Source organism: Camelus ferus, chromosome 16, assembly GCF_009834535.1.
Source record: "Camelus ferus isolate YT-003-E chromosome 16, BCGSAC_Cfer_1.0, whole genome shotgun sequence".
NCBI lineage: Eukaryota > Metazoa > Chordata > Mammalia > Artiodactyla > Camelidae > Camelus > Camelus ferus.
The window spans coordinates 36305283-36332096 of NC_045711.1; the positions used below are offsets into that span (position 1 = coordinate 36305283).

The following is a 26814-nucleotide window of genomic DNA, read 5'->3' on the forward strand; positions in this document are numbered from 1 at the left end:
GCTAAACCTTCCCCCCAGGAATATATATATTCCAGAGGGTATATATTCTACCAAGTGGCCTTGGCAGTATCTTAGGGAAGGAAAGGAAGGGAATAATGACTCACTGACAACAAACTCCATTCCTGACCCTGCTCATCCTCCTTTCATTTATTCAGCAAGGGGTCTTTGGACAACTACTAAGCGCCAGGCCCATAGGCTCTGGGACATGAACACAGGCCCAGAGTCTCCATTCTCATAGTCCAGCAAGAGACAAACATTACACAATTACTTAACGCACTCACTTTGATTGAAAAGCGTAGGGTGTCCTGAAAATGTGGGGGTGGCTTATTTCATCCTCATAACATCCTTCCTATATTTTTAAAATATACTCTGAGATGAACTTTTTACAAAGCCCTCAGAATACTCAAAAATAAGAGGGAAAATGAGGACACTAAAAGATGCAAACAGGTGATTAGGCGAATAAATCATTAGATAAATTGATTTCAGGCTAATGGTGCCCCTCCATCCATAATTTGGGGCAAGTTACTTGTCCATTCCAAACCTCACTATCCCCACCTGTAAAATGAGGTTAATAAAACCTATTCCATAGTGTTATTGTGAGGACATTGTAAGATGGTCGGAGCTATGTGCCAGGTAGATGATAAACATTCAATAAATTTGACTTCCTTCCCTTCCTGAATATTCCAGCCATGCAGAGACCTCCCCTGCTCTTGCCTTTGGCTTTAAGGAGCTTGTGGTCATGGAGAAGATTTCACACTGAAAGTACGTGCATTCCGAATCAACACCTAACTGCATATTTTCTGGTGTAAACTATATGTCAACTCTAACTTTAGCCTGGGGAACGGCATTATTTGTTTCTCTTTCATGAAAGCTGTAATAGAGGGACAGAAAACCCTGCCTCATACATTCCAGTTCCTACATACACAATTTTCTGGGGTATTACTTAAGTTTATTTTAGTTTTGGAGTCTCACCATCCTGGTGGGGTGCTTATTTAAGTTCTGGGTGGGCTCTGGAAAGATCTGGAATGTCTCAAAGGAGGTAGAGATGGAGGGGAGAATCTTCCCATTCATTAAATAGCAAGACCTGGGGGTTTTGCAGGTTCTAGGGCCTGGAAGCTTCCCTGACATCAGCTGAGGGCTCCTGGCTGGGAGCTGAGCTCACACCAAGTTCTACTTCTCATGGCCTGAAGCTTTGACATGACCTGGCTGGGCTTCTTCCTGGCTTTCCCGTCCTCTGCTTGCAGTGAGGTCAATAGGAGGAATGTGCTGGACCACGCTTGGCCAGAGGCTCCAGCTCCCTACCTTTCTGGAGATGGTCATAGGGTCCAGCTGGCCCCTTACATGTGACTGTCATCAGCTTCTCAGAGGGATAAATCTGCCAAATTGGTCAGTGTCTACCTCCCTCCACCCATTTTCTGTCTTCAAGCCCTGTTCTTGGGACAAGGCCTTCCCTGGCGTTCAATGGTGAGTCCCCAAGGGAGGCCCTGACCTTGCTGAACAACCTCCCAGGAGGGCTTTTACTCCTGGCTGTGTGGTGAGCGCTGTCCTTGGCAGTGGAGGGTGGAATGGGGCAGCATGAGCAGCATGCTGGGGTTCTCTCACCTTGTGCTGATCGCAAATTGTAAACTCCTGTTCTGGGGTTCCACACTGGGGTTCTCCAATTCAGTGTGCAGAAGAGTCGTGTGTTTTTAAAAGCATCTCAGGGGATTCTGATACAGGTAGACACAAGACAAAAACAAAACAAAACAAAAACACCTGCTGCTAACAATGAAGACCGAACACCATCAGTACATCAAGGACACTGATGGGGCTCTGGGATCAGTGACAGACCTGGACTGGCTATTTTGACTGGCTGACTTATCAAGAAGTGAATAATGCCAGAAACAATCAAATGCCGCATGGAAAAGAATTTATAGCACCTTTTGTGTTTGTGGTTGGCATGACCGCGGATGTGGTGAAGTCACAATGTGTATCGGCAGCCACAAAATAGATTTAGGTTTTTGTCTTGCAAAACCCATCTGAACTTCGTGGCTCCAGTTACTCGGCCAGGGATTAAGTCATCAACTGGGGCAGGCTTGCAATGAAGGCTAAATCAGATGCAGGGAAAGACAGCACGCAGTGCAGAGCCTAGCTTTCTGGGGATGGTTAAGAAATGTCGAAATACAATTTCCCAGTGTTTATGGCTGGAAAGAAGCAAGCTGGAGAGCACATGAAATTTAAGAAAAGGGGCTTCTTTCACTTGGTATAATATTTTCAAGGTTCAACCATGGTGTGGGATATATCAGTACTTCACTACATTTTATGGCTGAGTAATTTTCCATTGTATGTATGTACCACAATTGTACATCCATTTATCAATTAATGGACATTGGGTTGTTTCTACTTTGGGGCTAATAAGAATAATGGTGCTATGAACATTTGTGCACAGTTTTTTTTGAGATAATGAGGACCTGATCTGAGTCACAGCACCAAAAGGTAAAGACCCCAGTTCTTGTCATACCCGAAAGGTAAGTTTACAGTTGAGAGATGGTGCATTGCGTAGCAAAAGATTTTTAAAGATTTATTTTAAAAAGGAATAGTATACCCCCAAGAATGGGAGACAGGCTGATTCAAGGGAGGAAAATCTTGTGCACAAATTTTTGTATGAACATGTTTTTAATTCTCTTGGGTACGTACTTAGGGGCAGAATTGCTGGGTCATATGGTAAATCTATGTTTAACTTTTTGAGGAGTTGCCACACTGTTCCCCACAGTGACTGCATGCACCCTTTTACATTCCCACCAGCAATGGATAATAGTTCTAATTTCTCCACGTCCTTGACAACAAACTTACTGTTTTCCTTTCTGGGGGGATTACAGTCATCGTAGTACATGTGAAATGGTATGTCACTGTGGTTTTGATTTATATTTCCTTAATGTCTAATGATATTGAGCATCTTTTCATGTACTTATTGGCCAATTGTATATCTTCTTTGGAAAAAATATCTATTCAAACAAAAATGTACTTAATGCCATAGAACTGTACTTTTAAAAATGGTTAAGATGGGGAAAGCATATAGCTCAATGGTAGAGTGCCTGCTTAGCATGAAGAAGGTCCGGGGTTCAATTCTTAGTACCTCCATTACAAATAAATAAATAAATAGAGCTTATTATCCCCTAAAAAATAAAAAAATTAAAATTAAAAAAGTGGTTAAGACGGTAAATTTTATGTTCTATGTATTTTACTACAATTAAAACGTTTTAAAAATCAATTGGCCATACTCATATGGGTTTCTAGATGCTTTCAAAAAATAAAGTACATCTTTCAGATGCACAAAGAAAATGCTCTCCTTAGTCCAAAATAAGTCACAAGAGCACATCTGAAGTGAAATTCTACAAGGGTGGTGGTACATTCTAGAACTTTATTTTCAGGATTACATTCCTGTCTCCTTCCCAAGTTGTACCTGTAGAATCTTGTTGCTTAAAGTGTGGTTTCTGGCCTGATAACATCAGCTTCACCTGGGATTTTGTTGGAAAATCTTTGGCCCCACCCCTGATCCACTAAATAAGAATCTCTGGGGCTGGGGTCCAGGAATCTGTTTCACCAACTCTCCAGGTGATTCAATGATCACCTAAGTTTGAGGAGCCCTGCCTTAGAGCAAGGAGCAGTAAACTTTTCCCATAAAAAGTCCGAGAGATAATGGACTGAGTCAGATAGGAAATATTTTGGGCTTTGTGGGCCAAGAGGCAGAATCAAGAATGTTATGTATGTATATTTGGAACAAGAGAGTAAACACATTTCCACAGACTTTTATTGACAGCACTTTAAATGCAGTCATAATATTTGAGCACAACGTTTTGTAATACAGGTTTATGAATGAGAAGAATGGAATTTTTAAAATAACCTTTCACTTAATTGGGATTCATCAAATCAACTCCAAATGTTCATCTGTAAAAATCATCCTTAGCTCATAAGCTATTTAAAAAAAAAAAAAAAAACAGGCAAAGGCCCAGATTTGGCCTGTGGCCATACTTTGGCCAACCCATCCTAGTACATGGCAACGTCCAATGTTTTAGTAGCTTGGCTAGTGGCCAGTTGTTCCTTTTGCTTTCATCCTACTTTTTTTTTTTTAAAGTTCTTCATTGAAGTATAGTTGATCTACAATGTTAGTTTTAGCGAAGTGATTCAGTTATACTTATACATACATATATATTTCTTCTTTCCAGATTCTTTTCCATTCTATGTTAGTACAAGAAATTGAATATGGTTCCCTATGCTCTATAGGAGGTCTGCTTTCATCCTAGTTTTAATTTGAGCAATTACCTCTCTCCCATTCCATGCAATCCTGATGTGACTGTCAGCGGCACTGCCGCCCCAGCTAGAGCAAGCAATCAGACTGGTCCCCCAGGGATCTGAATTTGAAGGGAGTCATCAGGAGGGGAGAGCAGTGGCCACAGAAGCCTTCTGATGACAGGGCCCTGAATTAATTCTTGCCATGAGGCTCACTCTGCAGTGTCAAGGACTTGTGGGATTTCTGAGAATCACACCTCGTCTGCCCCTGCTTCAAGACCTGCAGACAGTCTGCCATATCCACGTATTGATTTAGTTTAGCAACATCTACTAATGACCCTTAAATCCTGTGCAAATGTATTTGAAGTGGCCCCAGGGGTTACAAATCTGGATGTTCTCTCTCCAGCCGCAGCACCACTGCCCCACAGCCTGGGGGATTTTCTGTTCTTCTTTGCTATTACGTTTATTTACTGTATATTAATATGTGCCAGAAAGGGGACCCTTTCTCAGCCTGTTCGGGTGATGGGATTGTCAAGTGGTGCCTATTTTCTAGAAAGCAATTAGGCAGTATATGTCAGGAGCTGCAGAAATGTCCCTCTTCTGGAAAAATAAATAATCCTAAATACAGAAAAGTCTATCTGGGCATCTATCAATGTCCAAGGCGGGTGTAACCACCTGCCTTGCATCCTCTGTGTCCTCTGAGTGGAGGACCCTGAACATAATCAGCCTCTCTGGTTACAATAGATTCTCACTGTATCACTCTAATGATTTATGATATTAAAAGACTCCCTCTCTCCAGTAGGGATGAGGACAGAGAGGGGAAAGAAGCTGATGGGGCCAAAGAACCCTGTCCACCATATTTAGAAGAATGAAAGTATTATAAACCATCATTTAGAACATTTAGATGTTCTAAATGCCTGCTTGCACAGTCAAAGGCATGACCTAGAGTAGCATCCAAGGGCTGAGCCTGGTGGGGAAGGTACTCTAGGCAAAAAGGCATCAGATCTGAGGCTAGATGCCTACCCAGCCTGAGAAGGTAGTCCAACAACCAGTTCTAGAGAAGCATTCTGAATTATGTTTTTCTTTTTCAACTGGGTGTGGGCATGGCGGAGAGCTACTGTTGCAGGTCTAATGTTCTTAATGGGTCTAAAATTTAAACTTCGATTATTTTCAAATGCAGTTGCATGCTTAGTCCCAGAAAGCAACTGTGACAAGAGCAAAAGAGAACATTTGTCATTTGGCCTCGATCTTGTCTCCCACCCCTGGACAATCAGTACCACCAATGATGCCTTAGGAATTTGTACTTTTCTTGTGAGTTTCATGACAGGATTTCACTACATTATTGTCTGATAAGAGTATTAATCTGTTCAATGTAAACATTAAAATATCTGGCAATCTTTATAACCCTTTTTTGGTATATCTTCCTTTTATAATACACTAGGAACCTCAAAAATGGATGGGAATTCAGGTTTTTCCAGTCTTTGAAACTGCATTCTCTAAGTTGTCAGTTCTGAGGGGTAAGTGTGATGTACAAAGTGGGAGACAAAGCAAAAAGTCTGGAGCAGAGAGAATTTGGGAAGAGGTCAGGGAGTAAGGGACTAAGTTGACAGGGCAGGGATTTAGGGATTGAACAGGGCTGCGGTCATTGAGTGGGAGCCTGGCCCCAGGATAGGGCATAGTGGCTAATGGGTGGGTCAGAGGCCAACAGCCAATACTCAAGGAAACCATAGCCCATCATCCCAGGGTCCTGGGCAGCCATTAGGAATAATGGTTATGAAGATTCTGTAGCAACATGGGAAATGCTTATGATATGCAAATTACATAACTTTATGGACCTGCAACACACACACACATACACAGCAAGACTAGAAGGAATTGCCCGTAAATGCAAGCTGTGCTTGTTTTGATTGGGAGGGATGGGATTGTGGGTGAGTTTATTTGCTCTGTATCTTAAATAAAATAACAGCCCAGGTCAGGTTGGGAGATAACTCAGGAGCCAGCCTCTCATCCAGCAGCCCCCGGCCCCCTGGGAGAAGCAGGGCAGGGCCAAATTCCCACCTGCTGGCCGAGAAGGTCTGAGAGGGCTGAGATCTCCCTCTCCTGGGGCCCTGAGCCACATTTCTTGAAGGACCAGGCAGGGATTGGGGGCAGATGTTGAAGCTGGCAAGACCCAGCTGTGTGGGAGCCAGCGTGCTGTGGCTCCTGTCCTGGTGCCAACACCTTCACTGACAATCTGAAATAGCCTTGCTGATTGCCCCCACCCCACTCCAAACACAGGCCCACCTCCCTATCCAGCTGGGCCCAAGATGGTTCCAGGACACCATCTTCCTCACTGATGTGTTAGAGAAAGAATCTGCTTCCTGTTCCAGCTCCTTGGGAGATCCGCATGGGAGGTCCTCAGAGCTTGGGCTGCTGTGGCACATGCTCTGAGCCCCCACCCACGGGCCTGAGCCCATCCACCATCCATTCAGCTTTTCCCAGCTGGTGCCTTCACTAGGCTTCTCAGTAGTTCCAAGAAGGCAAGATATTCCTGGGGCAAGGTGTTGCTGGGCTTCTGTGCCCAGGCCAGATGCCCACAGGACTCCACATGTAAACTCTATACTTGTCCCCACTGCCTTCTCCCTGGCACCACCACCCAACCCTGTCTTTAACCCTTTAGGAAATGTGGAAACTTTTAAATCCCGTAGTGTGGGCTTCAGGGCTTTCAATGAAATCAGAATATGATCTATAGGGACTTAAACATATTTTAAAGTAACTATTGTTAATAAACTATGTAGAAGTCATTTATTTTTCAGTTAGAAGATGCAGAACTTTCCTCTATAAGAGAATCAGACTTAAACTGTGAAAAAACAAAGTTCAGCTCGGTCAGAGTCAACCTCATGTGGTGGGACTGCTGGCCTCAGCATCCCTCATGGTGTTTGCTACAAAATACAGGTTCCTGGGCCCAGCTCCAGAGCTGCCCAGTCAGAACTCAGGGAGGTGAGGACTGGGAACCTGAATTTTGAACAAGCTCCCTGGGTCATTCTGAAGCACAGCAAACCAAACCAGGGGTTGAGTGGCCTCCAAGCTGGGGAACCAGGTTCCCTCCATGAAGCACCCCCACCCCATGCTGGGCACCGGCCAGCATTGCAGACTCCCTGTTCCTTAGTTACTCTGTGACCTGGGGATGAGGAAGACACAGCAGGCAACAGGAACAGCAAAGCAGGTTTCTACCAAATCCTCTGGGAGCCTAGGAGAGCAGGACTCTCAGGGAGAAAGGACTTCTCAGGGAACTTCAGACCCTGAAGTCGAAGCAGAGTTGACCAGTTAAAGAAGGGAGCAACGGCATTGCAAATCAAGGGCACAGCATGGGTAGGGGAACGATGGAGAAGTATAAATAGTTTAAGACCAGGGCATGGGCGGGGATGGAGGAGAGGAGGCTCGGGAGATGAGGGGCAGGTCCTTGTGCTGGTCGGTATCACGTCAACTTGGTTAATCTGGGAATACACTTCCCAGAATCCCTTTCGCCATATGGATCTTGGGCAGAGTTGGTCAAAAGAGGAACTTCCGCAGGATTTGGAAAAGAAAAGTGAAGCCACACTGACTGTCAGCAACCATGAGGGACAGAGGCAGAGGTGTCCTGCCCATCCCAGCTGGTCCTCCTGCTCCTCTGTTCCCTGTCCTGCCTGCTGGCCTTGTTGGGCAACAGCTCCCACAGATGTATCCACAAGCTCCCTTCACAGCCCCCTTGGGGCAGCTGGATATGCTTGGCTTCTCAAATTTCCCTGCAAGCTCTGACTTGTCACTCATGGCAAGACTGGTGAGTGGTACTTTGTCTGATGGTCCAAATCCCCTTGCAGAACATCAGTTCCCCAGCTCCTTCCACTTTAGGGTCAAGTCAAAGGCCTGTAACAAATCCCTTCTTCCCATATACATTGCTTCCTGGGCTGGATCCTGATCAACACAGTCTTTACCACGAGTCCCTTTTTAAGAGCAAGAAAACCTTCCATAAGCATCTCCCCCAACACACACATGTGCACGCACACATGTGGGGCTCACCTGGGGTAGACCTCTTAATATCCAGGCCTGGAGCAGGAACAGACCCCCTCACTCTCAAGGGTTAAGAGAACTGTGCCTTCTTTCAGGCCACCTGCCAGAAGGAGGGGGAGTTCTTGTCTCGAAGTTCTGGGGGGCTGTCCCATGGTTTGTCCTTCTGGAATGCAGCCATGCCTACTTGAAGATAAGACCAAACAACAGGATGCCTGGGGTTCCTCCTTTTCCAGAGGTCTCAAAACTCCAATCCTGGGAGGTCAGATCCTCCCAGCTGTCTCCCCAGGCAAAATTGGGTCAATCTATAGCCTTCAAGTTTGGCTGCTCCTGCTCGTCCAAGTCACAGAATTTTCAAACTGGGGGTCTTCTCTGCAGCTCTAAGCAGGACAGCCAGCCTCTGTCCTTATGATGCCTCCTCCAGTCTAACAGAGAAAACAGATGGTAAATTGGTGATGAAAGGGCGCTGTGCCAAGGGCAATAGAAGGGAAACTGTGATCAGCCATGAGAATGTCAGGGGTGAGGTCCTAACCCAGGCTGGGAAGCTCCGAGGAGGCTTCCAGGAGGAAGTGATATGAGCTGAGGCAAGAATAGCAGGTGATGCAGAAAAGCTGGGACTGGCTGCTTAAAGGCCAGAGGTGTGAGAGAGCGTGGGTCTTGGGGAAGTTGAGAGGTGCCCAGTAAGGCACTTGGGAGGTTGCCAGGTCGTGGAAAGTGAAGAAGCTGGAGCTGGGAGGTCTGATGAGGTCTGGCCCCGGGGCCTGGTTGAGGTAAGGGCTCACCATCCTGAGGCCACAGTGCAAAGCCCAGGACGTGCAGGATTAGAGAAGCCGGGAGAAACTTGGAGATGGGGACAGGAGAGGAGGCAGCTGAACCAAGGGGTAGTGCGGGAGAGAAACAAATGGATCCAAGGGACATTAGGCAGACAGAAGAAGATAGGGGGAGGATATAGCTCAAGTGGTAGAGCACATGCTTAATGTGCATCCTCGGTTCAATCCCCAATACCTCCATTAGAAAAATAATTCAATAAATAAGCCTAATTACCTCCCCTACAAAAAACTAGAAGAAGAAGGTAGAAACCACATGCAAGGTGATGGTGGTCAGTGGGTTGGATGTAGGGAATGAAGGGGCAGTGTGGTCACGGGCATCCCTGGTATCTGGCTGTAGCCCCCGAGAGGCTGGAGGTAACCAGCTGGTCAGCCGAGCAGAAGCTGCACTGTGAATGAGCCCCACCCTGACTTCAGAGTGTGCGCCTGGGTCTCCCCAGACAGCATGAAAGGACCAGGAGACTGTGAAATGGATTCTATGCATGGTATTAGCAAAATGAAGTCTAATGAAGGTGTGAGTACTGAGGGTAAAATATAAATGACAGCTACAATGGTTGTGTGCTGGCAGCCCCCTTGCCCCTAGCCTGGTTCTCTCATTCACAAACATTTACTGCTATGTGCATGGTCTCAGCACCGGGCACAGGGCGAGGAAGAGGCCAACTCAGCCCCTGCCTCATAGAGCTTACGACTGGGCAGCAGAAGCAGACATGATGCGACGCTAATGCAAAATGACAAATCGTGACAAGGGGAAGAGAATAGCAGGGTCCTCTTTCAGATGGGAGGTCAGGGAAGCCTCGGAGGAGGTGACAGTTGAGCTGAGATTGGAGGGCAGAGAATTCAGGAAGAGCATTCCAGGCTGAGCGGATGGCATTTCCATAAGCTCCGAGCTTCTTCGGTGATTTCTGCTTTCGAGGAACTAAGAGAGGTAGCGTGGGTGGAAGCGGGAGCCATGGCCGGGTGGGGATGAGGGACACCGGCAGCAGACGAGGCTGGAGAGGAGGTGGGGGCTGGCTGTGCAGAAATTGCAATATTTCCGTAAAGTCCAGACCAAATGATTTCTCCGGGCCTTTGTTATCCCTAAGGTTTCAATGACATGTTAAAGAGCCATCCTGACTCTGACTCTGTCGGTCATAAAAGGCTCAAGAATCTGTTTCTATCTCCAACTCTTTTTTTAAGAAGAGGGCACCCAGGCTCTCATGGAACAGGTGACCTCGAAGATGCCCCTTGGTACACAGCAAACTGTCCCGCAACATTTTTAGAAAATGTTCTCTTTTAGATCCAACTCCTCTTAGCCAAGTTGACCAGAGAAAAATAAGTCCCTACAAATAGCGATCACCAGCCAGAAAGGAGAGTCATTATCTTAAATTGAGGCTGGTTTCTAAGAAAAAAAGAAAAGGGGGGAAAAAAACCCAAATGCCACTGGGCCGAAACCTCACCCCAACCCACCCCAGCGCATGCATGGGGACGGTGGCTCCAACACTCTCCTTGCAAGTCCGGCGCTCAACTCGGGCCTCTGTGTGAAGGGAAGGAAACAGGCAAAGGAAGGAAGGCCAGAGATTAGAGATGCTGACAGATGTAAATAGTCTCAGAGGAGCCACGCTGTCCCGGCGGCTCCTCCCCAGGGAGTCTTTTGTACCAGGGAATCTGGTTGCCTGAACGAAAAATGATATCATTTATTTCTTTAGTCAGAGCTGAGCTGTTTTCTTCAGACATAGAAATAACCTCACACCACAACACCAAATTGTCAGTCAAGTGATAGAGGTATCTGTAATTTGCACGCTTGATAATGTCCTGGGTAAACAACCATGGACTTGGTTTCTTGGGAGGGGCCCCACTGCCCCCAACAACATTGCAAAACTCCAAAAGGACTTGAATGAAAGAAATGCTTTGGGGAAGCTTGTCCCAGAACTCTTGCCTGCTGCGGAGCTGGAAGGAAGCTGGACTTTTCATGCCTGCGGCTCAAATTATGCCCTTTAGCCCACACACCCATTAATTCAACAAATAATTATTGAGCACTGACTCTGGCCAAGCCTGTGCAAAGGCACTGAGGCTACAAATGTGCACAGGCTGGGGCCCTGCCTTCAAAAGACTCACAGTCCAAAGGGGAGGCAGCCAAGTTCAGCCCATGTGATGCCCTATAATGCAGTACGTACGTCACACAATGGTCTGTCTCCACAGATGAGGCAGCATTTGAGGTGAGACTTGAAGATGAAAAGGACTTTCCAGACCAGAGAAGTGCAAGGACAGGATCCTAGGCAGACTTAGCAGCATGTGTGAAAGTGCAGAGGTTTGGAACTATCTGGACTGTTTGGAAGTTAAAAGAAATACAATATTGCAAGGAATAAAGTATTAAGGAGGCCAGTGGTCCAATGTGTGGCTGGACAGGTAGGCAGAAACCGGATCATGTCCTCGTAAGCTAAGGAGTTTAGAGTTTATCCTATAGGTAATAGGGAGCCATGGAGGAATTCTGAGCAGGGAAGCAATGTGATTAGATTGTTGTTTTAGAACCCTCACTCTTTTCAGTCTTGAAAAAACTCTACTATATGTTATATCAGGAAAACAATGCAGGCAACTTCATTATAGCCTTGCTTGTGAAAACATTGGAAACAAAATAAATGTCCACTAGTAGAAAAATGGATAAACAAGCAGTGATACAGTCATAATATGTCATAGGGTGCAGTAGTTAAAATTGATCCAACATGGCTAGAACTTAAAAGCAAAAATGTTTTTCTAATTTGAATTTTATCTCTTAAAAGAAAGGGAGAAAGGTCCATCTGGTAGTGGCGTAGAGGATGGAAGGAGGGAGAGTGAGAGAAGGGATCCCAAACTGACCTCTTTGCCTCCACACATGTCGTCCTGGATAAACGAGAGTTGGAGACAGATCTTGCGGCGGGGAGGGTGCCCGGGGGCAATACACACAGAAAACACCCCACCTTCCTGGGCAGCCTTTGGCCTCTGGGCAGAGCTGAGGGGCAATACTGGGCTCTTGTCTAGTGTCCCTGGAAGACGAGGGGCTCTGTCTTGTCCAGAACTGGCTGTTGTTGTGATCCGAGGTGTCTGCTAGGTCTCGGCATCATTCTTTGTCCTCAGATGTCAGTACTGTTCTTGGACATCTGCTAACCAAGGGGCAGAAACAGGATGAGAATGTTCTTATACAGTTCAGAGAAGTAAGAATGAATCTCACCAGAAGGAATTCATTTCTAGACTCCTACTTATCCTTCATATGTCCATCTCTTGATCCAGGGTCTCAGCCGAATAGAACAAACACGCATATTTCAACATACATGTATACGTCCGGGCTAGAGCCACGGCAGGAAAAGAACAATCAACACGTTCACGTTTGCCCTTGCCTGAACCCAGCTAATCCTTGCTTCCATCTCAGGCTGGATTTTGTGGGCTTCCAGTAAAGGAAAACTGCAGACTTTTCTAGGATGATATGTGAATTTCATAACATACATGTCTCCTAGAAGGAAGACATCTGCCCAATACTCACAACCTTAAGCAAACCTATCACGCGCTTTAAGAAAAAAGGCATGCATCACTACATGATTAATAATAGGCAGATTATTCTTCTCTGGGGGCCACTTCGACTTTAACATACAGAGATAGGAGAACATACAAAGATAGACTCTCTCTTACACACACACACACATACATCCACACTATAATTATAATTACCATGCTGTCTTCCAGATCAGAGGTTAGTAGCCTTGGCAAGGAGACACCTGAAAGGCACCCAACGCAATTAATGGTGTCCCTTCCCCACCCCCTCCCTCCCTGCACGGCCTTTGCACTTGCTGTTCCCCTCCAGGCACAGGCAACCCCTGGCCCTTGTGCAGCTTACTCCCTCACTGCATTTAGGTTTTATCTCAGATGCCACCTCCTCAGAGAGCCCTGGCTTGGCCACCCCCATGGGTCTGCCTGCTCACAGAACTTTTCACTCCTGGGCACTATGCTATTGCATTTCCTTGTTCTCTAATATCCATCTCCCCACCGGCACCAGACTGTGAGCTTCATGAGGCTCCATGATGGCGACCACGTGCCTGGAGCCTCGGGTGGTACTTGGCAAGCAGCTCAGTCAATTATAGTGGAATGAATGAATGATTATTCCTCGTGTCCTCTCCCTGTTCATCTCCTTTCTCCTACTTCCTCTCCTGCCCCATCTCTCCTGCCTCTGCCTTCAAACTGCTGGCAGGACCAGCCCTCAGGGAGTTGGCAGGCAAGTGAGGTTCGTGATCTGCGCTCCTCCTTTTCCACCTCCCTTTCCCACACTTCCTCATGGGAACCCATCTCCCACCTGCAGCTGCCCACTGCCAGCTTTGGGTTTCTTGGTGGGCAGGACCCAAGCTCCAGCAGCCTAGATGATTGGAGGGAGACTGGGAACCAGGTCAGAGGGAGGTCATAAGAAAGGCAAGACTTAGTCTCCAAAGCCAGGCTGGTAGAGAGCAGAATGCCATTTGGGGTACCCTTTGGCACCTGTGACCCAAATCCTTGCCTCTCCTGTGGGAGTCAATGCCACCCTTATGGGGACTCAGCTCCTCCCTCCTTGCCAGTGGATGCTTCCTCTCTCCTGCTGCGATTGACTTTATCTACTCCCATCCCACCCCACTCTACTTCCTGGCTTCTGCTTCCTTGTGTAATAACCGTAGATAGAGAGAGCCCGCTGTATGCCATGTCCCATGCCAGCATTGCCCCACCCCCCCTGGTTTGGGCCCCCCTTGCTCCCTTTCCTTCTACTGCCTTTCCTCTCTGCCCCTTTGAGGGGCAACCTTCAAAGCTCAGCTGGACCCCACCCCTGCCTTGTTTCCTGAAGCTCCCTCCAATCCCCTCCTGTCTCTACCACTCTGGTGACAAATGGTCACATGATCCACAGTGGTACCTAGCGCCCTCATTTTCCACTGGATGCCCAGCAAGATTATAAACTGCTTGAGGGTAGGGGCTGTGTCTTATCTTCAGAAACATAATAGAAAAGGATCCAAGCCAACAGCCTCTTTGCACAGAAGTCAGATATTCCCCTCCCTCCTCCCACTGTCATCCATACATCCTAGTCCATCCCATCTACCTAATCTCATGAGGGAAGAAATCCTAAATAAATTGAACAACAACTACGCAACCACAATGCATATGAGGTGCCTACTGCATGCTGGGTACTGGGAATGCCCTGGTGAGCAGCGCCAGACCAGAGTCCCTGCACGCAAGGAGCACCCCAGACAAAGGGACCGGTATTTGGAAATGAGTAACTGGGCCCCAGCCATTCCACAGAAAGTTGCATCTCTTAATAGCAGGGAGATCATATAGTTTATTGCCCAAACCAGGACATTTTTGAGAGTAAAAATAGGAGCTGTTAATAATTACACTGAGTCAATAGATGCTCTGGACAAACCGGGTGCATGGTCTCATTAATTAAGAGCCACAGTCCCCCTGCCTCCTGCTCCTCTAGCCACAAAAGGAACTTTGGCTACTGGTCAAATCTGCCAGAGATCTGAGCCTTGGTCTGACCTTGGATAAGGGAGAAGACAGAGGATGCACTCCAGGAATGGGCAGGGGAGGGGAGGGCAGGAAGGACTGTGCAGGCCCCAGAGCTAGAATCGGTGATCAGGAACTAGGGCAGGTCTGTGTCTGAGATCGGGGGAGGCAGGCGGGTGTGGGACGCAGCACCAGCCTCCAGCCGCTGTGTCTCTGAGCTCGGCTCACATGCAGGTGGCTTTTGCAGGCTCTCCGCCTTCCCCATCTGCCCAAGTCCTGCCTGCTTCAAGGAAAATGGGGACATTGGGGTTCCTGTGGCTTCTTGGAGTTTCTTTTACTCTACCTCCTTACACAAAGGTGGCCTGGTTTGTACTTGCATTATAGGCTGAGCCCCATGGAGTGTGTGTGTGTGTGTGTGCGTGTGTTTGAGACAGAGAGACCTATTTCCCTCTGTCCCTCTGTCTGTCTGACTTTCAGACTATTAATACAAGCCCCACGTCTGGCTGCACCCCCAGACCATATGCTCCTGCAGCAGAACGCTGCCCCTCCCAGCTGAGCCTGTCTGTTCCGTTTCTGATCGGCGCCAGGCTCATAGACCCCATGTAGGTAGAATATAACTTTCCATAAATAACCTGTAGCCCGACCTACAATTTAGCCTTTGGGTTTTTTCCCCTCTCATGGTAATGAGATTATAACCTGGGCTCATTGCTCCTGGATCTCCGGGTCCCAGAAGCAGACCCTAGGTGCATCTCAGTGTTGGGGCATTGGTTTGAATTCCTGGTCCCCCGACACTGCCTCACACATGGTGAAGACTCAGTACACACTGAGGAATTGTCTCCTCTGCTCACGAACCTTCAGCCTCAGTGTCTTGTCTTGGGCTGTGTCTTCTTCCTAGGATGTTCATGCTCCCTTCTCCACCTGGTAACCCTCTAAGCAGCATCCATCTCCGTGAAACGCTCCCTAAGCTTGATCCCTCATCCCCACCACAGAGTAAATTACTGCTGTCTTAGTCCAGGTAACACTTTGTCCAGAACAATGTGACCTGATTATTTGCCCATGTGCCCACCAGGCTCTGAGCAGCTTGAGTGAGTGCCAGGCTGGGGAACTGAGCCCATGTCTGGCAGTAGGCAAAACATTTAACCCCTTGGTGCCAGATTCAAACACAAACCTGGCTCCAGAGCCCTTGTCCCACCCCTGTGCCGCACTACCTCTGGGGACTGGACGATGTATCCATTTCTTACCTGCTCTCCAGTTCTGGGCTCTGGGACACCCTTCACGAGGCATGGATTCCCTGTAGGGTCTCACTGAGGCCAACTCTGGGTCTGGAGGCAGCAACACTGACATTTATCAAAGACTTGTTGACGATGATAATGAATTTAGGAGGGCTCATTGGGAATTAAAGGGAACAGTCATGGGGAGGAACTCAGCTTACTTTGGGGGATGGGCTGGGCTTTATTCAAAGCTTTGCAATTGGTCATCCCTCCTTATGGAAACAGAAGTGTACTTCTTGAGTCTCAGTTAGCATCCAGCACTATCACGTGAGGCAAGACTTTTCAGAGAAGTACAAGACAGGATCCCTGCTTGTGAAGCTTACATTTTCACTGGGGAGGCATAAAGTTCAAGTTTGGGAAAATGCTTGACTGAGCTCCTGTGAGCTGGTGCTAAGGTGTCTTTAAGGTGGCTTTGTGTCTACCCCAGTACTGAGCACAGCTCTGGGAGACGGGCGACCTATGAATGAATGTCGAATGGAAGACAGAGCATCAGGAACCAAAGGAGTGGCATGGATAAAGGGGTGGGACGTCTAGGGAGAGAGGGATCAGTGGGGATTGGAACATCTCTAGAAGGTTCAGGGAAGAGGTGACAGGGAATATGAACCCCAAAGAAAGAGCAGGAATTGTTGCAGGTGGTAAGCTAAGGAGGCAGGGATGGGGCAGCCTGTGGCCACTGGGGAGTCATAAGGAAATTTGGTAGAATGGGGGATGGGAATCAGCTTGACTTGTCAGACTGAGAAGCCTGAACTTGATCTGGGGCAAGGAGGAGCTATTGAGGGATTTTGAGCAAGGGTGTGACATGATGAGAACAGTGTTTTTGGAAGACAGTGTGGAGGGCAGGCTGCTAAAGGGAGACCAGGCTGAGGTTAGTACAATGGCAGGGGGGGGAAGGTTTGGAAAGGAAGGGACGAACATGACCTTTCAAAGGAAGGACAGAATTGCTACCAGGGCCACCATAACGCAGTCAAAGTTACCTCCAACGTGTAAGCCCTAGAGACCAAGAGAAGGATATTAAGGTGGACAGAAATGACCAAGTGTGGTTGATGAAATGAGACCACATCCTCTCTGTAACAATTCATTGTCTTTATTAACAATGCCTCTGGATTCTGAAAGAACAGACTGATATTTCATAAAGCAATATTAACATTGTCACTCTCTACCAGAAAAACTTTTGCATAAATAACTTAAGTGAGAAAATAAATATGTAACTTTTTTTCCCCAAAAACTGCTACTTTCATTCTTTTGGACAAATCCCACATGAAAAGATTGCAAAACCAACCATGCTTTCACCATGGCATGTACTTCTGTTTAAAAAAAATTTTTTTAAACAATTAAAAACTGCACAGAAAGTAAGTGGTGCCTGGAAATGATTTTCCAAGAGATTTTTGGATGGCAGCTAGGAAGCTTTGCAGTTTCTCAGCATATATACAGCACTTGTCATTTCTTCCCCAATAATATTATTTTAATGTAAGATATGCCATCACACATAACAGCAGTGAGAAGCTCTTTTCCAGACAGAAATGTTTCTGTGAGTGGTAGGCAGGAGGGACCTGCTGGTCTCTGAACGGGTGGTGGCCACTCCCTTGGGCCGGCAAGCCCAATGTTCTGGGACCTCGAGCTTCTCTGCAAAAAGTGACCTTAAAATATGGCCCTGGTTTGGGGGAGGGGGCACTGCTTTTTGGGAATAAGGTGGTGACTTCTGTCCCTCCCACTACCCTTGGGACCTTCTTCTCTACCCCAGCTGACAGTGCTGTTTCTGCATCCTTTGAGATGGAAGAAGGGAGGTCACCAAACATCTGGGGAGGCCAGGCTGGGACACACCACAGCTTCTTCCACAAGTTTGTCAGCCATAAATAGATTCTTCTTTTTTCCTGCTTTTCATCTTTGGCTGTCAGATCAGAGGATTACAACACCAAATTCTGGAAGCCACCACATCAGTGATTCAATCCAAACTCTCTCTCTCCTCTGCCCATTCAAAGGGCTCCTGAGTCCTTGGAATCACGTGGCATTAGATTCCTCCAGATGCTAATCCCACCCCCATCTCCATTTTTCAAAGAGGAAATCGAGGTCCAGAAAGAGAAGCGTGTAATCTGAGGTCACCCAGCACGTAGTGGCAGAGTTAGGACTAGAAACCCTATCTGTGGCCCCCAGACCTGTGTTCTTGGCACAACACGGCACTAACGGCGTTCTGACGGGCAAAGAGATAGGGGGAGGCGGCGGAGAGGAGTTTATCGAACTTACTTAATCAGTCCCTGGAATTTTCTCAATCCCCACTGCTCCCTTAAAACCCCACGGCGGTGAAACGCTTCCTTTTCTGCCTCCTCTGAAGTGGGACCAGCAAAGGTAGGCGGCCCCGGTAGGCGGGGCTGCGGGGCTGCGGGGCTCAGTGTCTGTGACTCTCAGCTCCCTCCCCTGCCCCGGGGACGCCCTCGGCGGGCGGGAAGAGAGGTCTTTGCTGACACCCGGGATCCACAGGGTCTGGCTCCCTCCTACCGCAGCCAGGAAGGTCTCAGCCCCTGGCCCTAGGTTGCAGGCATTTAAAATGAAACACAAACGATCGAACCGCGGGCAGGGGGCGGAATCCTGGGGCGCCTGGGTGGGTGGGGGGCGCCCACGGCGGGGGCGGGTCGGGCGCGCTCTAATAGGCGTTCTCCAGCTCGGCCCCGTTGGCTTTGGTGCTCCGAGCGCGGGGCCGCGGCTTCCGGCCCTTCTGCGGCCGCGCGGCCTCGGGCCCGAAGTCCTTGAGCTCGGACTGGTTGTGGAAGCGAGTGAGGCGCTTGCACTTGCACGAGGCCACCAGGCGCACCTTGCGCGCGCGCGGCGCCGCGCCGCCGGGACACAGCAGCTGCACCCGCTGCGCGCGGTAGCGATCGGGGATGCAGCGGAAGTCGGGCCCGCTCGGGCGCCACCACTTGCCGCGGCCGATGGCGTTGGGCAGCAGGCGCGCCGGGCCGCACTGGCCCGAGCACACCAGCTCGGTGACCGGCTTGGCGCTGCGGCACGGCCCGTCCGTCACGTGGCGGGTGAAGTGCAGCTCGCGGCAGCTGTACTCGGAGGCGTCTGCGGAGAGAGGCGCGCGTGAGGGCGGCCACCCAGCCAGTCTCCCTCCAAACCACCCCCGCATTTTCCAATCCTGCCTCTCCCTAACCTATGAGGATCTATTACGGGAAGGGCCCAGGTGTCCTGGACCTGGTGAAAAGATCACTGGCCTATCCTCTCCCCGTAGAACTTTGGAGCCAAGTGACTGCTTTCAGTTTAAATATCAGCTCCATCACTGTGTGACCTTTGGCAAGTTACTTAACCTCTCTGTGCTTCCTATCTGCAAAGTGGGTTGTCTTGAGGATTCAGTGAGTAAATCCATTACATATATAATGCAGAGGACACCAGCAGGCACATAGTAAAAGCTGGACACGTGGGCTGTTAATGATGTTATTATTAGTCTTCTCTTTGCCAGGCTTAAGTCCTATCTGGCCGCAGCAGGGTAGGTACTAGGCACACACTCTAAATGCCTTTGCCTTTTCCCAAATTCCTTTTCCAGCCTATTGGGAAGGGTAAGGCGGGGTGGAGAAAGGAGTAGGGGTTAATTGAAGGTAATAAATCAGGGCAGCTCCTGAGGAGGGGAGGGCTGGAAGGGGAAGAGGCTGAAGTCTTTAGACTTGAAAGGAGCCGAAGGCAGCATGTCCAGCCCCCTGGTTATCGCTGTGGATACTGAGGCCAAGAGAGGGAAAAGTTCTTGCTCAAAAGGCAGAGCTGGTCTCCTGAGTCTGCTCCTCCCGGGCTCCAGCCCTCTCGGCTCCCACAAGGGTGGAAGCTGTGTGCCCCAGCACTGTGGGAGGCTGGGCTAGGGGTGAGGGTGGGGGGCTGCTTTTTACTACAGTTACTTTCCTATCAGAGGGGGACCAAGCTCTGACTGAAAATCTACAGCTTCAGCTACCACAAACAGTTATTAAGCATCTGCTGTGTACCAGGCACTCTGCTGGGTACTTCTCTTCCTGTGGCACAGGCGGCACAGGCTTGCTCCCTGGGTAGGGGGAGCTGGGTAAGGTCTGGCGTGGAAGACACCTCAATTATGTCTCCTACCGTGGGCTTTAAACAGCTGGTCCTCACCTGAGCACTTGTCCACCCCCAAGGGTCTCATAGGGACAGTTCTAATGTGACATGAAGGGCTGAAAAATAGTCCTAAGACTAAAACCTGAGAGGAGGCAGAGAAAGCCAGGCCCCCACCCCTTGCAGACCAAGCAGAGCAGGAGAGATGTGGGAGTTGCCTTCCTCCCACGACTGGCCTTCTGGTTTCTGGGCTGGTTTGGCATCCTCACCCTTGCTCCCAGGCCACAAGGGTAGTGTGTGGGGGCGGCCTTTTTGCCCAGGAAAGGAGGCTTTGAGGCTTTCCAAGAATAGTAGCCGTAGGTCAGGCACTTCTTCTGTAAAGGGCAACTTTGTTTTGAGCACGTGGCTTCCTCTGGGACTGTGGCTCGCATGGGAGCCCGGGGAGGTGGACGTCTTGTACTTGGGTCCCCAACAGCCCTTCGCTTGCGCTTAGTTGACCCTCTCTGGGCTGGAGTAGGGGAAAGGCACTCCTGCCCTCCGGATGTGAAGACTCATGGTCCCGCCAGCCTTCTCTGGGGGTGCCCTTTGCAGAGCCCCCATTCCCAGATGGATGTAAAGCAGAGTAGGATGGGATGCAGGAGCCTGGGCAGTGGGCTCATCCCCCACCTGGACAATGGCCAGAGGGCCTCACTCTGAAGTGTCATTCCAGCCCCCGCCCCCACCCATTCCTGCCAGCTGCAGAGACAGCTGTGCACACTGCCCCCCAGGCTTCTCTGTGCAGACCTGACCAGGAACCCAGGTGTGCCTTCCACTGGGGCCACTGCCTGCATGCTAGGATCAGGCTCCCACCCCAGGAAGGAGGCAAAGCTGGGCCTGGGGGTGGGGATTCAGGACAGATGGTGCCGCCTGCACCCATGCCCTGCACAGAGGATGCTGCCTCCCCTCCAGGACCTGGACCCAGCTGCTACCAGGTCAGAAGCTAAAACTACCTGCAGTTCCCATTCCTTCCAAGTGGCAGCTTGTTGGGTAGATCATGGGTAGTGGGAACTGAAGGGGTGCATCTCAGGTATCCGTTTCCCACTGCTTTGCAGGCGTTTGCTCTGGCTTTCGTCCCCAAACCCCCGACAAGGGCTATCTTGTAATTGGATCAAACTGGGTTGAAATCTCAGCTCTCTCCTCACTAACTGGTGACTTAATCTCTGAAGCCTCCGTTTCTTCACCTTCAACTTGGGAGTTCCCTGGGGGATGGTTCAGGCACAGCCGAGGTGGCGTCTGCATCCAGCAGGTGCTCATAGATGTGAGGCTCCTTGCCCTGTCCCTCCCCAGTGCTGTCAGCAGCAGGACTCGGCTCCTCTATTCTCAGGAGGGGATTCTTTGAAATCTCCTTTCTGAGCCCCTAAGCCTGTCCCACTCTCACCACCTCAGCCTCCTTCCTGCTCCAGGCTCTCACTGCTGGCCCCCCTACCAACCTCACTCCCTTGCACTTGACTTCCAAGGCTACACTGGCATGCCATCAGTCCCCTGCCTCCACTGGTGCTGGCGGCAGCTGACAGTCTACCCCAGTCTTCAAAACCTCCCAAAGAGAACCCTCCCAGGCCCCTTATGCTAAAAATGCTCTCCTCCACCTCCTACCTTTGGTCTCAAAGGGGTGGTGGGGAGGCCTCCCTCCATTCTCCGCCCGGTTCATGGTCTTGTTGTTCAGATCTGGTGGAGGCTCAGGGTACTCGCCCAGCTCAGGAATGATTTCCGTGGCGTCGTTCTTGAAGGCCTGCCACCCCTGGCCCTCGACCACGCGGAAGGCTGCATGCATCAGCAGGCAGACGAGACACAGGGCAAGAGAGAGCTGCATGGTGCCAGCCGGAGGAGGGCACCCGGCTTTCCAGTAGCACAGGCTCCGGTCCCCAGCCCGGACACGTTGGCCCTTTTAAAGCCCCCTCTGCCTCATGCCAGCCAATGAGGACGGGCTGGGGCAGGGCTGGTCCCATGCTTCCCTCGGCCCAGGGGGAGGGAACGGGGTGTGCTCAGATCAAGCCCTCCCCAAAGACTTCTCGAGCTCAGAAATCTCCCAAATTGCGGCTGGTGCTCCCAGGTGACCCACAGCCAGGGGGGCGTGTGAGGCGAGCCTGCACTCAGCGCCTCCCACTTCTAGGCGGCTGGGGTTTTCAGATATCAAAATGAGCTCCAGCTCCTAATCTCTACCTCCCTGGGCCCTTCCGGCTTTCTCAAAACAAACTTGGGACCAGCTTAATGAAGGGAATTGCAGCTCTGAGTCCTCCACGGGTCTGAGCCCAGCTGATCCCGTTTCTTGGGTCAAGTTTATTTGTCACCCCACCCCCGAAAATGGTCCTCGGGTGTCTATTTGGCCCCCATAGACCCAGGCCAAGGCAGAAGGATGCTTTTTAAGAAATACCATTGGTCCCAACTTTGTGAGGCTCAGCATCCATGATTCTAACTGAGAAAGCCCTCTCAGCATCCTCTGGAAGAGAAGAGAGGAAACTGGAGGGCCGCAGTGAGGGTGCCCACTTGGCCAGGGGGGCAGGGACGCTGGTTTCAAGGCCAGGATGAGACGTCAACAGGCCCTGGTGATGGAGACAAGGAGGAAACCTCAGCTCATGATCCTTGGGGATCCTGCACTTGGTGACAGGCACTTCTTGGCAGGCTGATCTGCCAAAGGCAGTTATTTCCGGGGCCAGGCTGTGGGTAGGAGCAGAGAGCACAAAATCCCTTTTCTTAGCAAAAGTGAAAGCCAGCATTTTTAGTGCTGACATTTTTTTTTCTTGTCTCTCAGCCCATTATATTTTTCAAAACGAGCTTCAAGTCCTATATGGCAAGTCCTATATGGAAAATATATTGTTGCATAGCATGGGGTGCATTCTGTGAAGCCATCCCAGGTCCAGCTAGCCACAAAGAAACCAAAAGGAATTGCTACCTCTGCCCCGGAGAAGAATGAGGGGCCTCAGAGGGGTAGAGGCGTGGGGGAAGAAGTTTCACACCTGAGGTGCAGGAAAAGAAAGGAGGGCCAGCGGAAGCTTTCATTGCAGACAGATTGTTTGAGGAGCCGCACCCGTTCCTAGCCCCGAAGGAGGCTGGGAAGAGGGCTGTGGCCCAGGTCCCCTTGGTATTTTCACTGGGCAATGAATCAGCCCAACCCACCGACAGAGCCTCTGCAAAGCCTCTGCCACCTGCCTTGACTTGTAAGTCGCTGTGTCCATCTGCGGCCGTCTGTCCCTTCTTCCCATCATCCATCACTCGACACATGAATGCAGCTGCTCTGACAGTTTTACAAGCCAGACAGAAGCCCCTGCAGGAAGGGCCCTCTCTGATACCTGCTTCCTAAGTCAGTTTCCTTCAGGGCAGACGAAAACAGCTGTGGCCATTGTTGGGGGTGATCTATCTCTCCCCACAGAGCTGGCGGTGTTGTGAGAAGCCCTCCGAGCCCCCTCCCCATGTCTGTGACCCTCTGGCCTCTTTTTCCTTTGCTCTGGAATGTGGACTGTTAACCCTGTTGTGGCCGGACAACTGTCTTTTTGCCCTGGACTTCGGAGAGGGCATTTCTGATGCCTGGATTCCTTGAGCTGGCGGGATTGATGCTAGAGCGCCCCCTGCTGTTTGGACCTGCCTCCCATCCACAGGAAACCAAGACCATGGGGACCATCCTTGGAACAATTATGTCACCTGCTGGAGACAGAAGGAAGAGCCAGCGACCAGAGAATGGCGAGGCTCAGGATTTGTTACTTTATTTGAAACTGAAGTAATGTTTGGGGTGGGGGGAAGAATCCAGTGGACTTGACCCTCCAAATTATTTCCATTCTTTTGAATTACTCTCTGCCAAGGTATAACCTGTGCTTTTGATAGAAGGGCTCAGAGACAACCTGCTATGATGCCACCTGCTTTTTCACTCAAAACTAATTCATTCAAACTTATATTCGTTTAGTCCACAAACTTGTCATTGTTCAGAGCCAGACAATACTCTCTGGAGTTAAACCCCTGGGGTTTAGCTGATTTCTGTTGTGGGTAGTTTAGGTTATTTCTCGTGCACCCCATCCTCAGTAGGGATGCCATGAGCATCTTTGGAAAAAGTCATTTTTCAAATTAAACTTTTTATTTTGGGGCCATTGTAAATTCACATGCACTTATAAGAAATAATACAGAGAAAATTCCCTGTTCCCTTTGCCCAGTTTCTCTGAATGGTAACACCTTGCAGAAACCAAAATACTGGCATTGACTGTCTTATTCAGATTTTCCGGTTTTATTTGTATGTGTGTGTTTAGCTTTATGTAACTTTATCACACATGTTGGTTCAAATAACCACTATCACTGCCAAGACAAAGAACCCATCTATGCCTTCAAAGATCCCTCTCCTTGCCCTTTTATAATCATGCCCTCCTTCTTCAGTCCTAACCTATGATACCGCTAATCTGTTCTCGATTTCTATAATTTTGTCATTTTAACATTTTGTCATTTTGTCATTTTTATATAACTATGTCATATAAATGGAATCCATCAGGATGTAACCTTTTGGGACTGGCTTTTTTCACTCAGCATAATTCCCTGAGATTCATCTGAGTTGTTGCAGGAATCCACAATTTGTTCCTTTTTGTTGCTGAGTAGTATTCCACAAAGTAATTTTTTTTTTCTTTTTAACTTAAGGGTTATTTCAGAAGTGAATGCTGGGTCTGAGAAGGTGAACAGTTTGCTATGTACTGCAGGTCCCCAGGCCCATCAGTGACAAACAAGTGAGCACGTGCCTGAGTTTGCTAAAGCTGCTGAAATAAAGTCCCACAGACTGCGTGAATTAAACAACAGAAATTTTTTGTCTCGTGGTTCTGGAGGCTGAAGTCAGAGATCAAAGTGTTGGCAGAGTTGGTACCTTCCGACACCTGTGAGGATGAGTCTGTGCCTCTCCCCTAGCTTCTGGGGGCTTGCTGGCAATCTTTGGCATTCCTTGGTTTGCAGAAGCGTCATGCCAACCTCTGCCTTCATCTTTACACAGTGTTCTCCCTGTGTGCGCATCTATGTCCTAATTCCCCCTTTTTATAAGGACATCAGTCATTTTGGATTATCGCCCACCCTGATGACATCATCTCAACTAATTACATCTGCAATGGCTTTACTTCCAAATACGGTCACATTCTGAGGTACTTGGATTCAACATGCGAATTTTGGAGGGACCCAGTTCAACCCATGACAGCATGTGTCTCCACAAGGCTGCCAACCCTGAGGCTATTAAATTTTTTTTTAGCTGAATTTAGTGATTTAGTAGTTGAAACTAAACTTCTAGCCAGGCTGTTTTTCTACATGATGATTGACTGGTTTTTGTTTCTACCAAGCTGCTGTTCATAAGTCCACTTGTCAAACATTTAATGAAGCAAAGTCTCCTACCAGGCACAATGTAATGATATATGCTCCCCATCCGGGAGCTCTGGTACCAGGGGAGGAAGAAATTCTTCACCCAAATGACTCCAATACCAGGTAGAAAGAGATTGGTGCCACAAAGAAAAGGTTCAGATATATTCTTTTAAAAGGACAAAGTATTATGGGCCTTTAGAGAACAATGTCTTCCCCTTGGGGTGGATCTGGGATCCTCACAGGAAGACGTGGCATTTGGACCAGTCTCTGAGGGACAGGCCAAATTTGGAAAGCGAGTGATGCTCCTCTGACTCCTCAGATTGTAGAATATTTGATCTGAAAGGAACCTCAAAGGTAAGTTAGTTTCACTCTCTATTTGGTTCCCATGCCCTCTGTTTCTAATTCGTGGAAACTGAGGATTCTTATTGGCTGCATTTTTAAATAGATTTTGCTGCCACAGGTCAGTGGTCACAATGGAGGATCTGGATCTGGAGGGCGAGCAGTTTATAGGCAGTTGCCTGCACTGAGGGAGGTCCGAGTCACCATGTCTTTATTCACAGAGTCTCAGCACAGGTGGAAATCTACAGGGACCGCCCCCAAAGAGCTTGCGTCACTCACCCTCCTGCTTAGAATAGGTAAATGTCTCCTCCAGCCTTAACAGGATAAAATCTCTGCTTCCTTCTGCCTGGCGGACTAGGCATTTTAAGGGGGGCACTTACTCATCCCCAGAACCTCCCCATCCTTCAGGACAGCCTCTTGTTAAAACCCTTGTTAAAAATGGTAAAGAAAACTTTATTTAAGTGGGTACCATTGTGATAAGTAGAGAGGGCACTGCAACGCGGTTGTGTTGTAAGGGAGAAAGATTGGGCTCAACTCTGACTACAAGGAAAATAGGAATTTATAGCCAAGCAGCAGGGTGGGGTCAGTGGATGGAAAATCACTAAGAGGAAACATCAGGGATTAGGGTGATTCTGGCTAATGGGACCTAACAGGATTCTTGCTGAAGGCAGGCCAGGATGGTCAGACATCACCTGGGGGATGGTGGGGGGTTCGGAACCCAATTAGTGCTTGAGGATGATCAGGTATGGAGGATGGGGGTTCTGGCTAAAGTGACTTGGTGGGATTCTTGCTAAAACTGGACAATAGAGAGACAAACATGGAAGTCTAAAAGTCAAGGCGCAGCTGAAAAAGAGCTCAGAGGAGCCTGACTAAAGTCGACCAGAGAAGACGGTCACCCTGTGTGTTCAGAGACATCTCCCCCTGCAAAACCGAGCTGCACCCACTCTACACTTCCCTCCTCCTCTCTCTCCCCTCCCCACTCCTCAGGATGGCCGCCCAGGTTCTCTGGGCACCAGGAACGTTGAACTGGAAGGTCCTCTAGTTTGTGGGTTTTCAAACTAGGTCTCTCAAATCCCAGATTTCCGCAGAGATGTCTTACAGTTAAAAAAATAGGTACATTTCAATTATTTTTAAGTATAATAACAAAACATAATAAAAACACACACATCACCTAAATGTAGTCTACATCTGCTTTGAATGAACCAGGAATGACCCACTCG

At 49.0% G+C, this 26814-nt stretch overlaps 1 protein-coding gene across 1 annotated transcript; it reads right to left on the reverse strand.

Annotated features, from left to right (window-relative positions):
* Positions 1-16978: 16978 nt before the first annotated feature.
* Positions 16979-21855, reverse strand: SOST (sclerostin). Its single transcript, XM_032457288.1, has 2 exons — positions 21539-21855; positions 16979-18919 (listed from the first exon to the last, which is right to left on the reverse strand). The coding sequence occupies exons 1-2, from the start codon at positions 21753-21755 to the stop codon at positions 18498-18500; spliced, it is 639 nt and encodes a 212-aa protein (XP_032313179.1). The 5' UTR covers positions 21756-21855; the 3' UTR covers positions 16979-18497.
* Positions 21856-26814: the final 4959 nt, after the last annotated feature.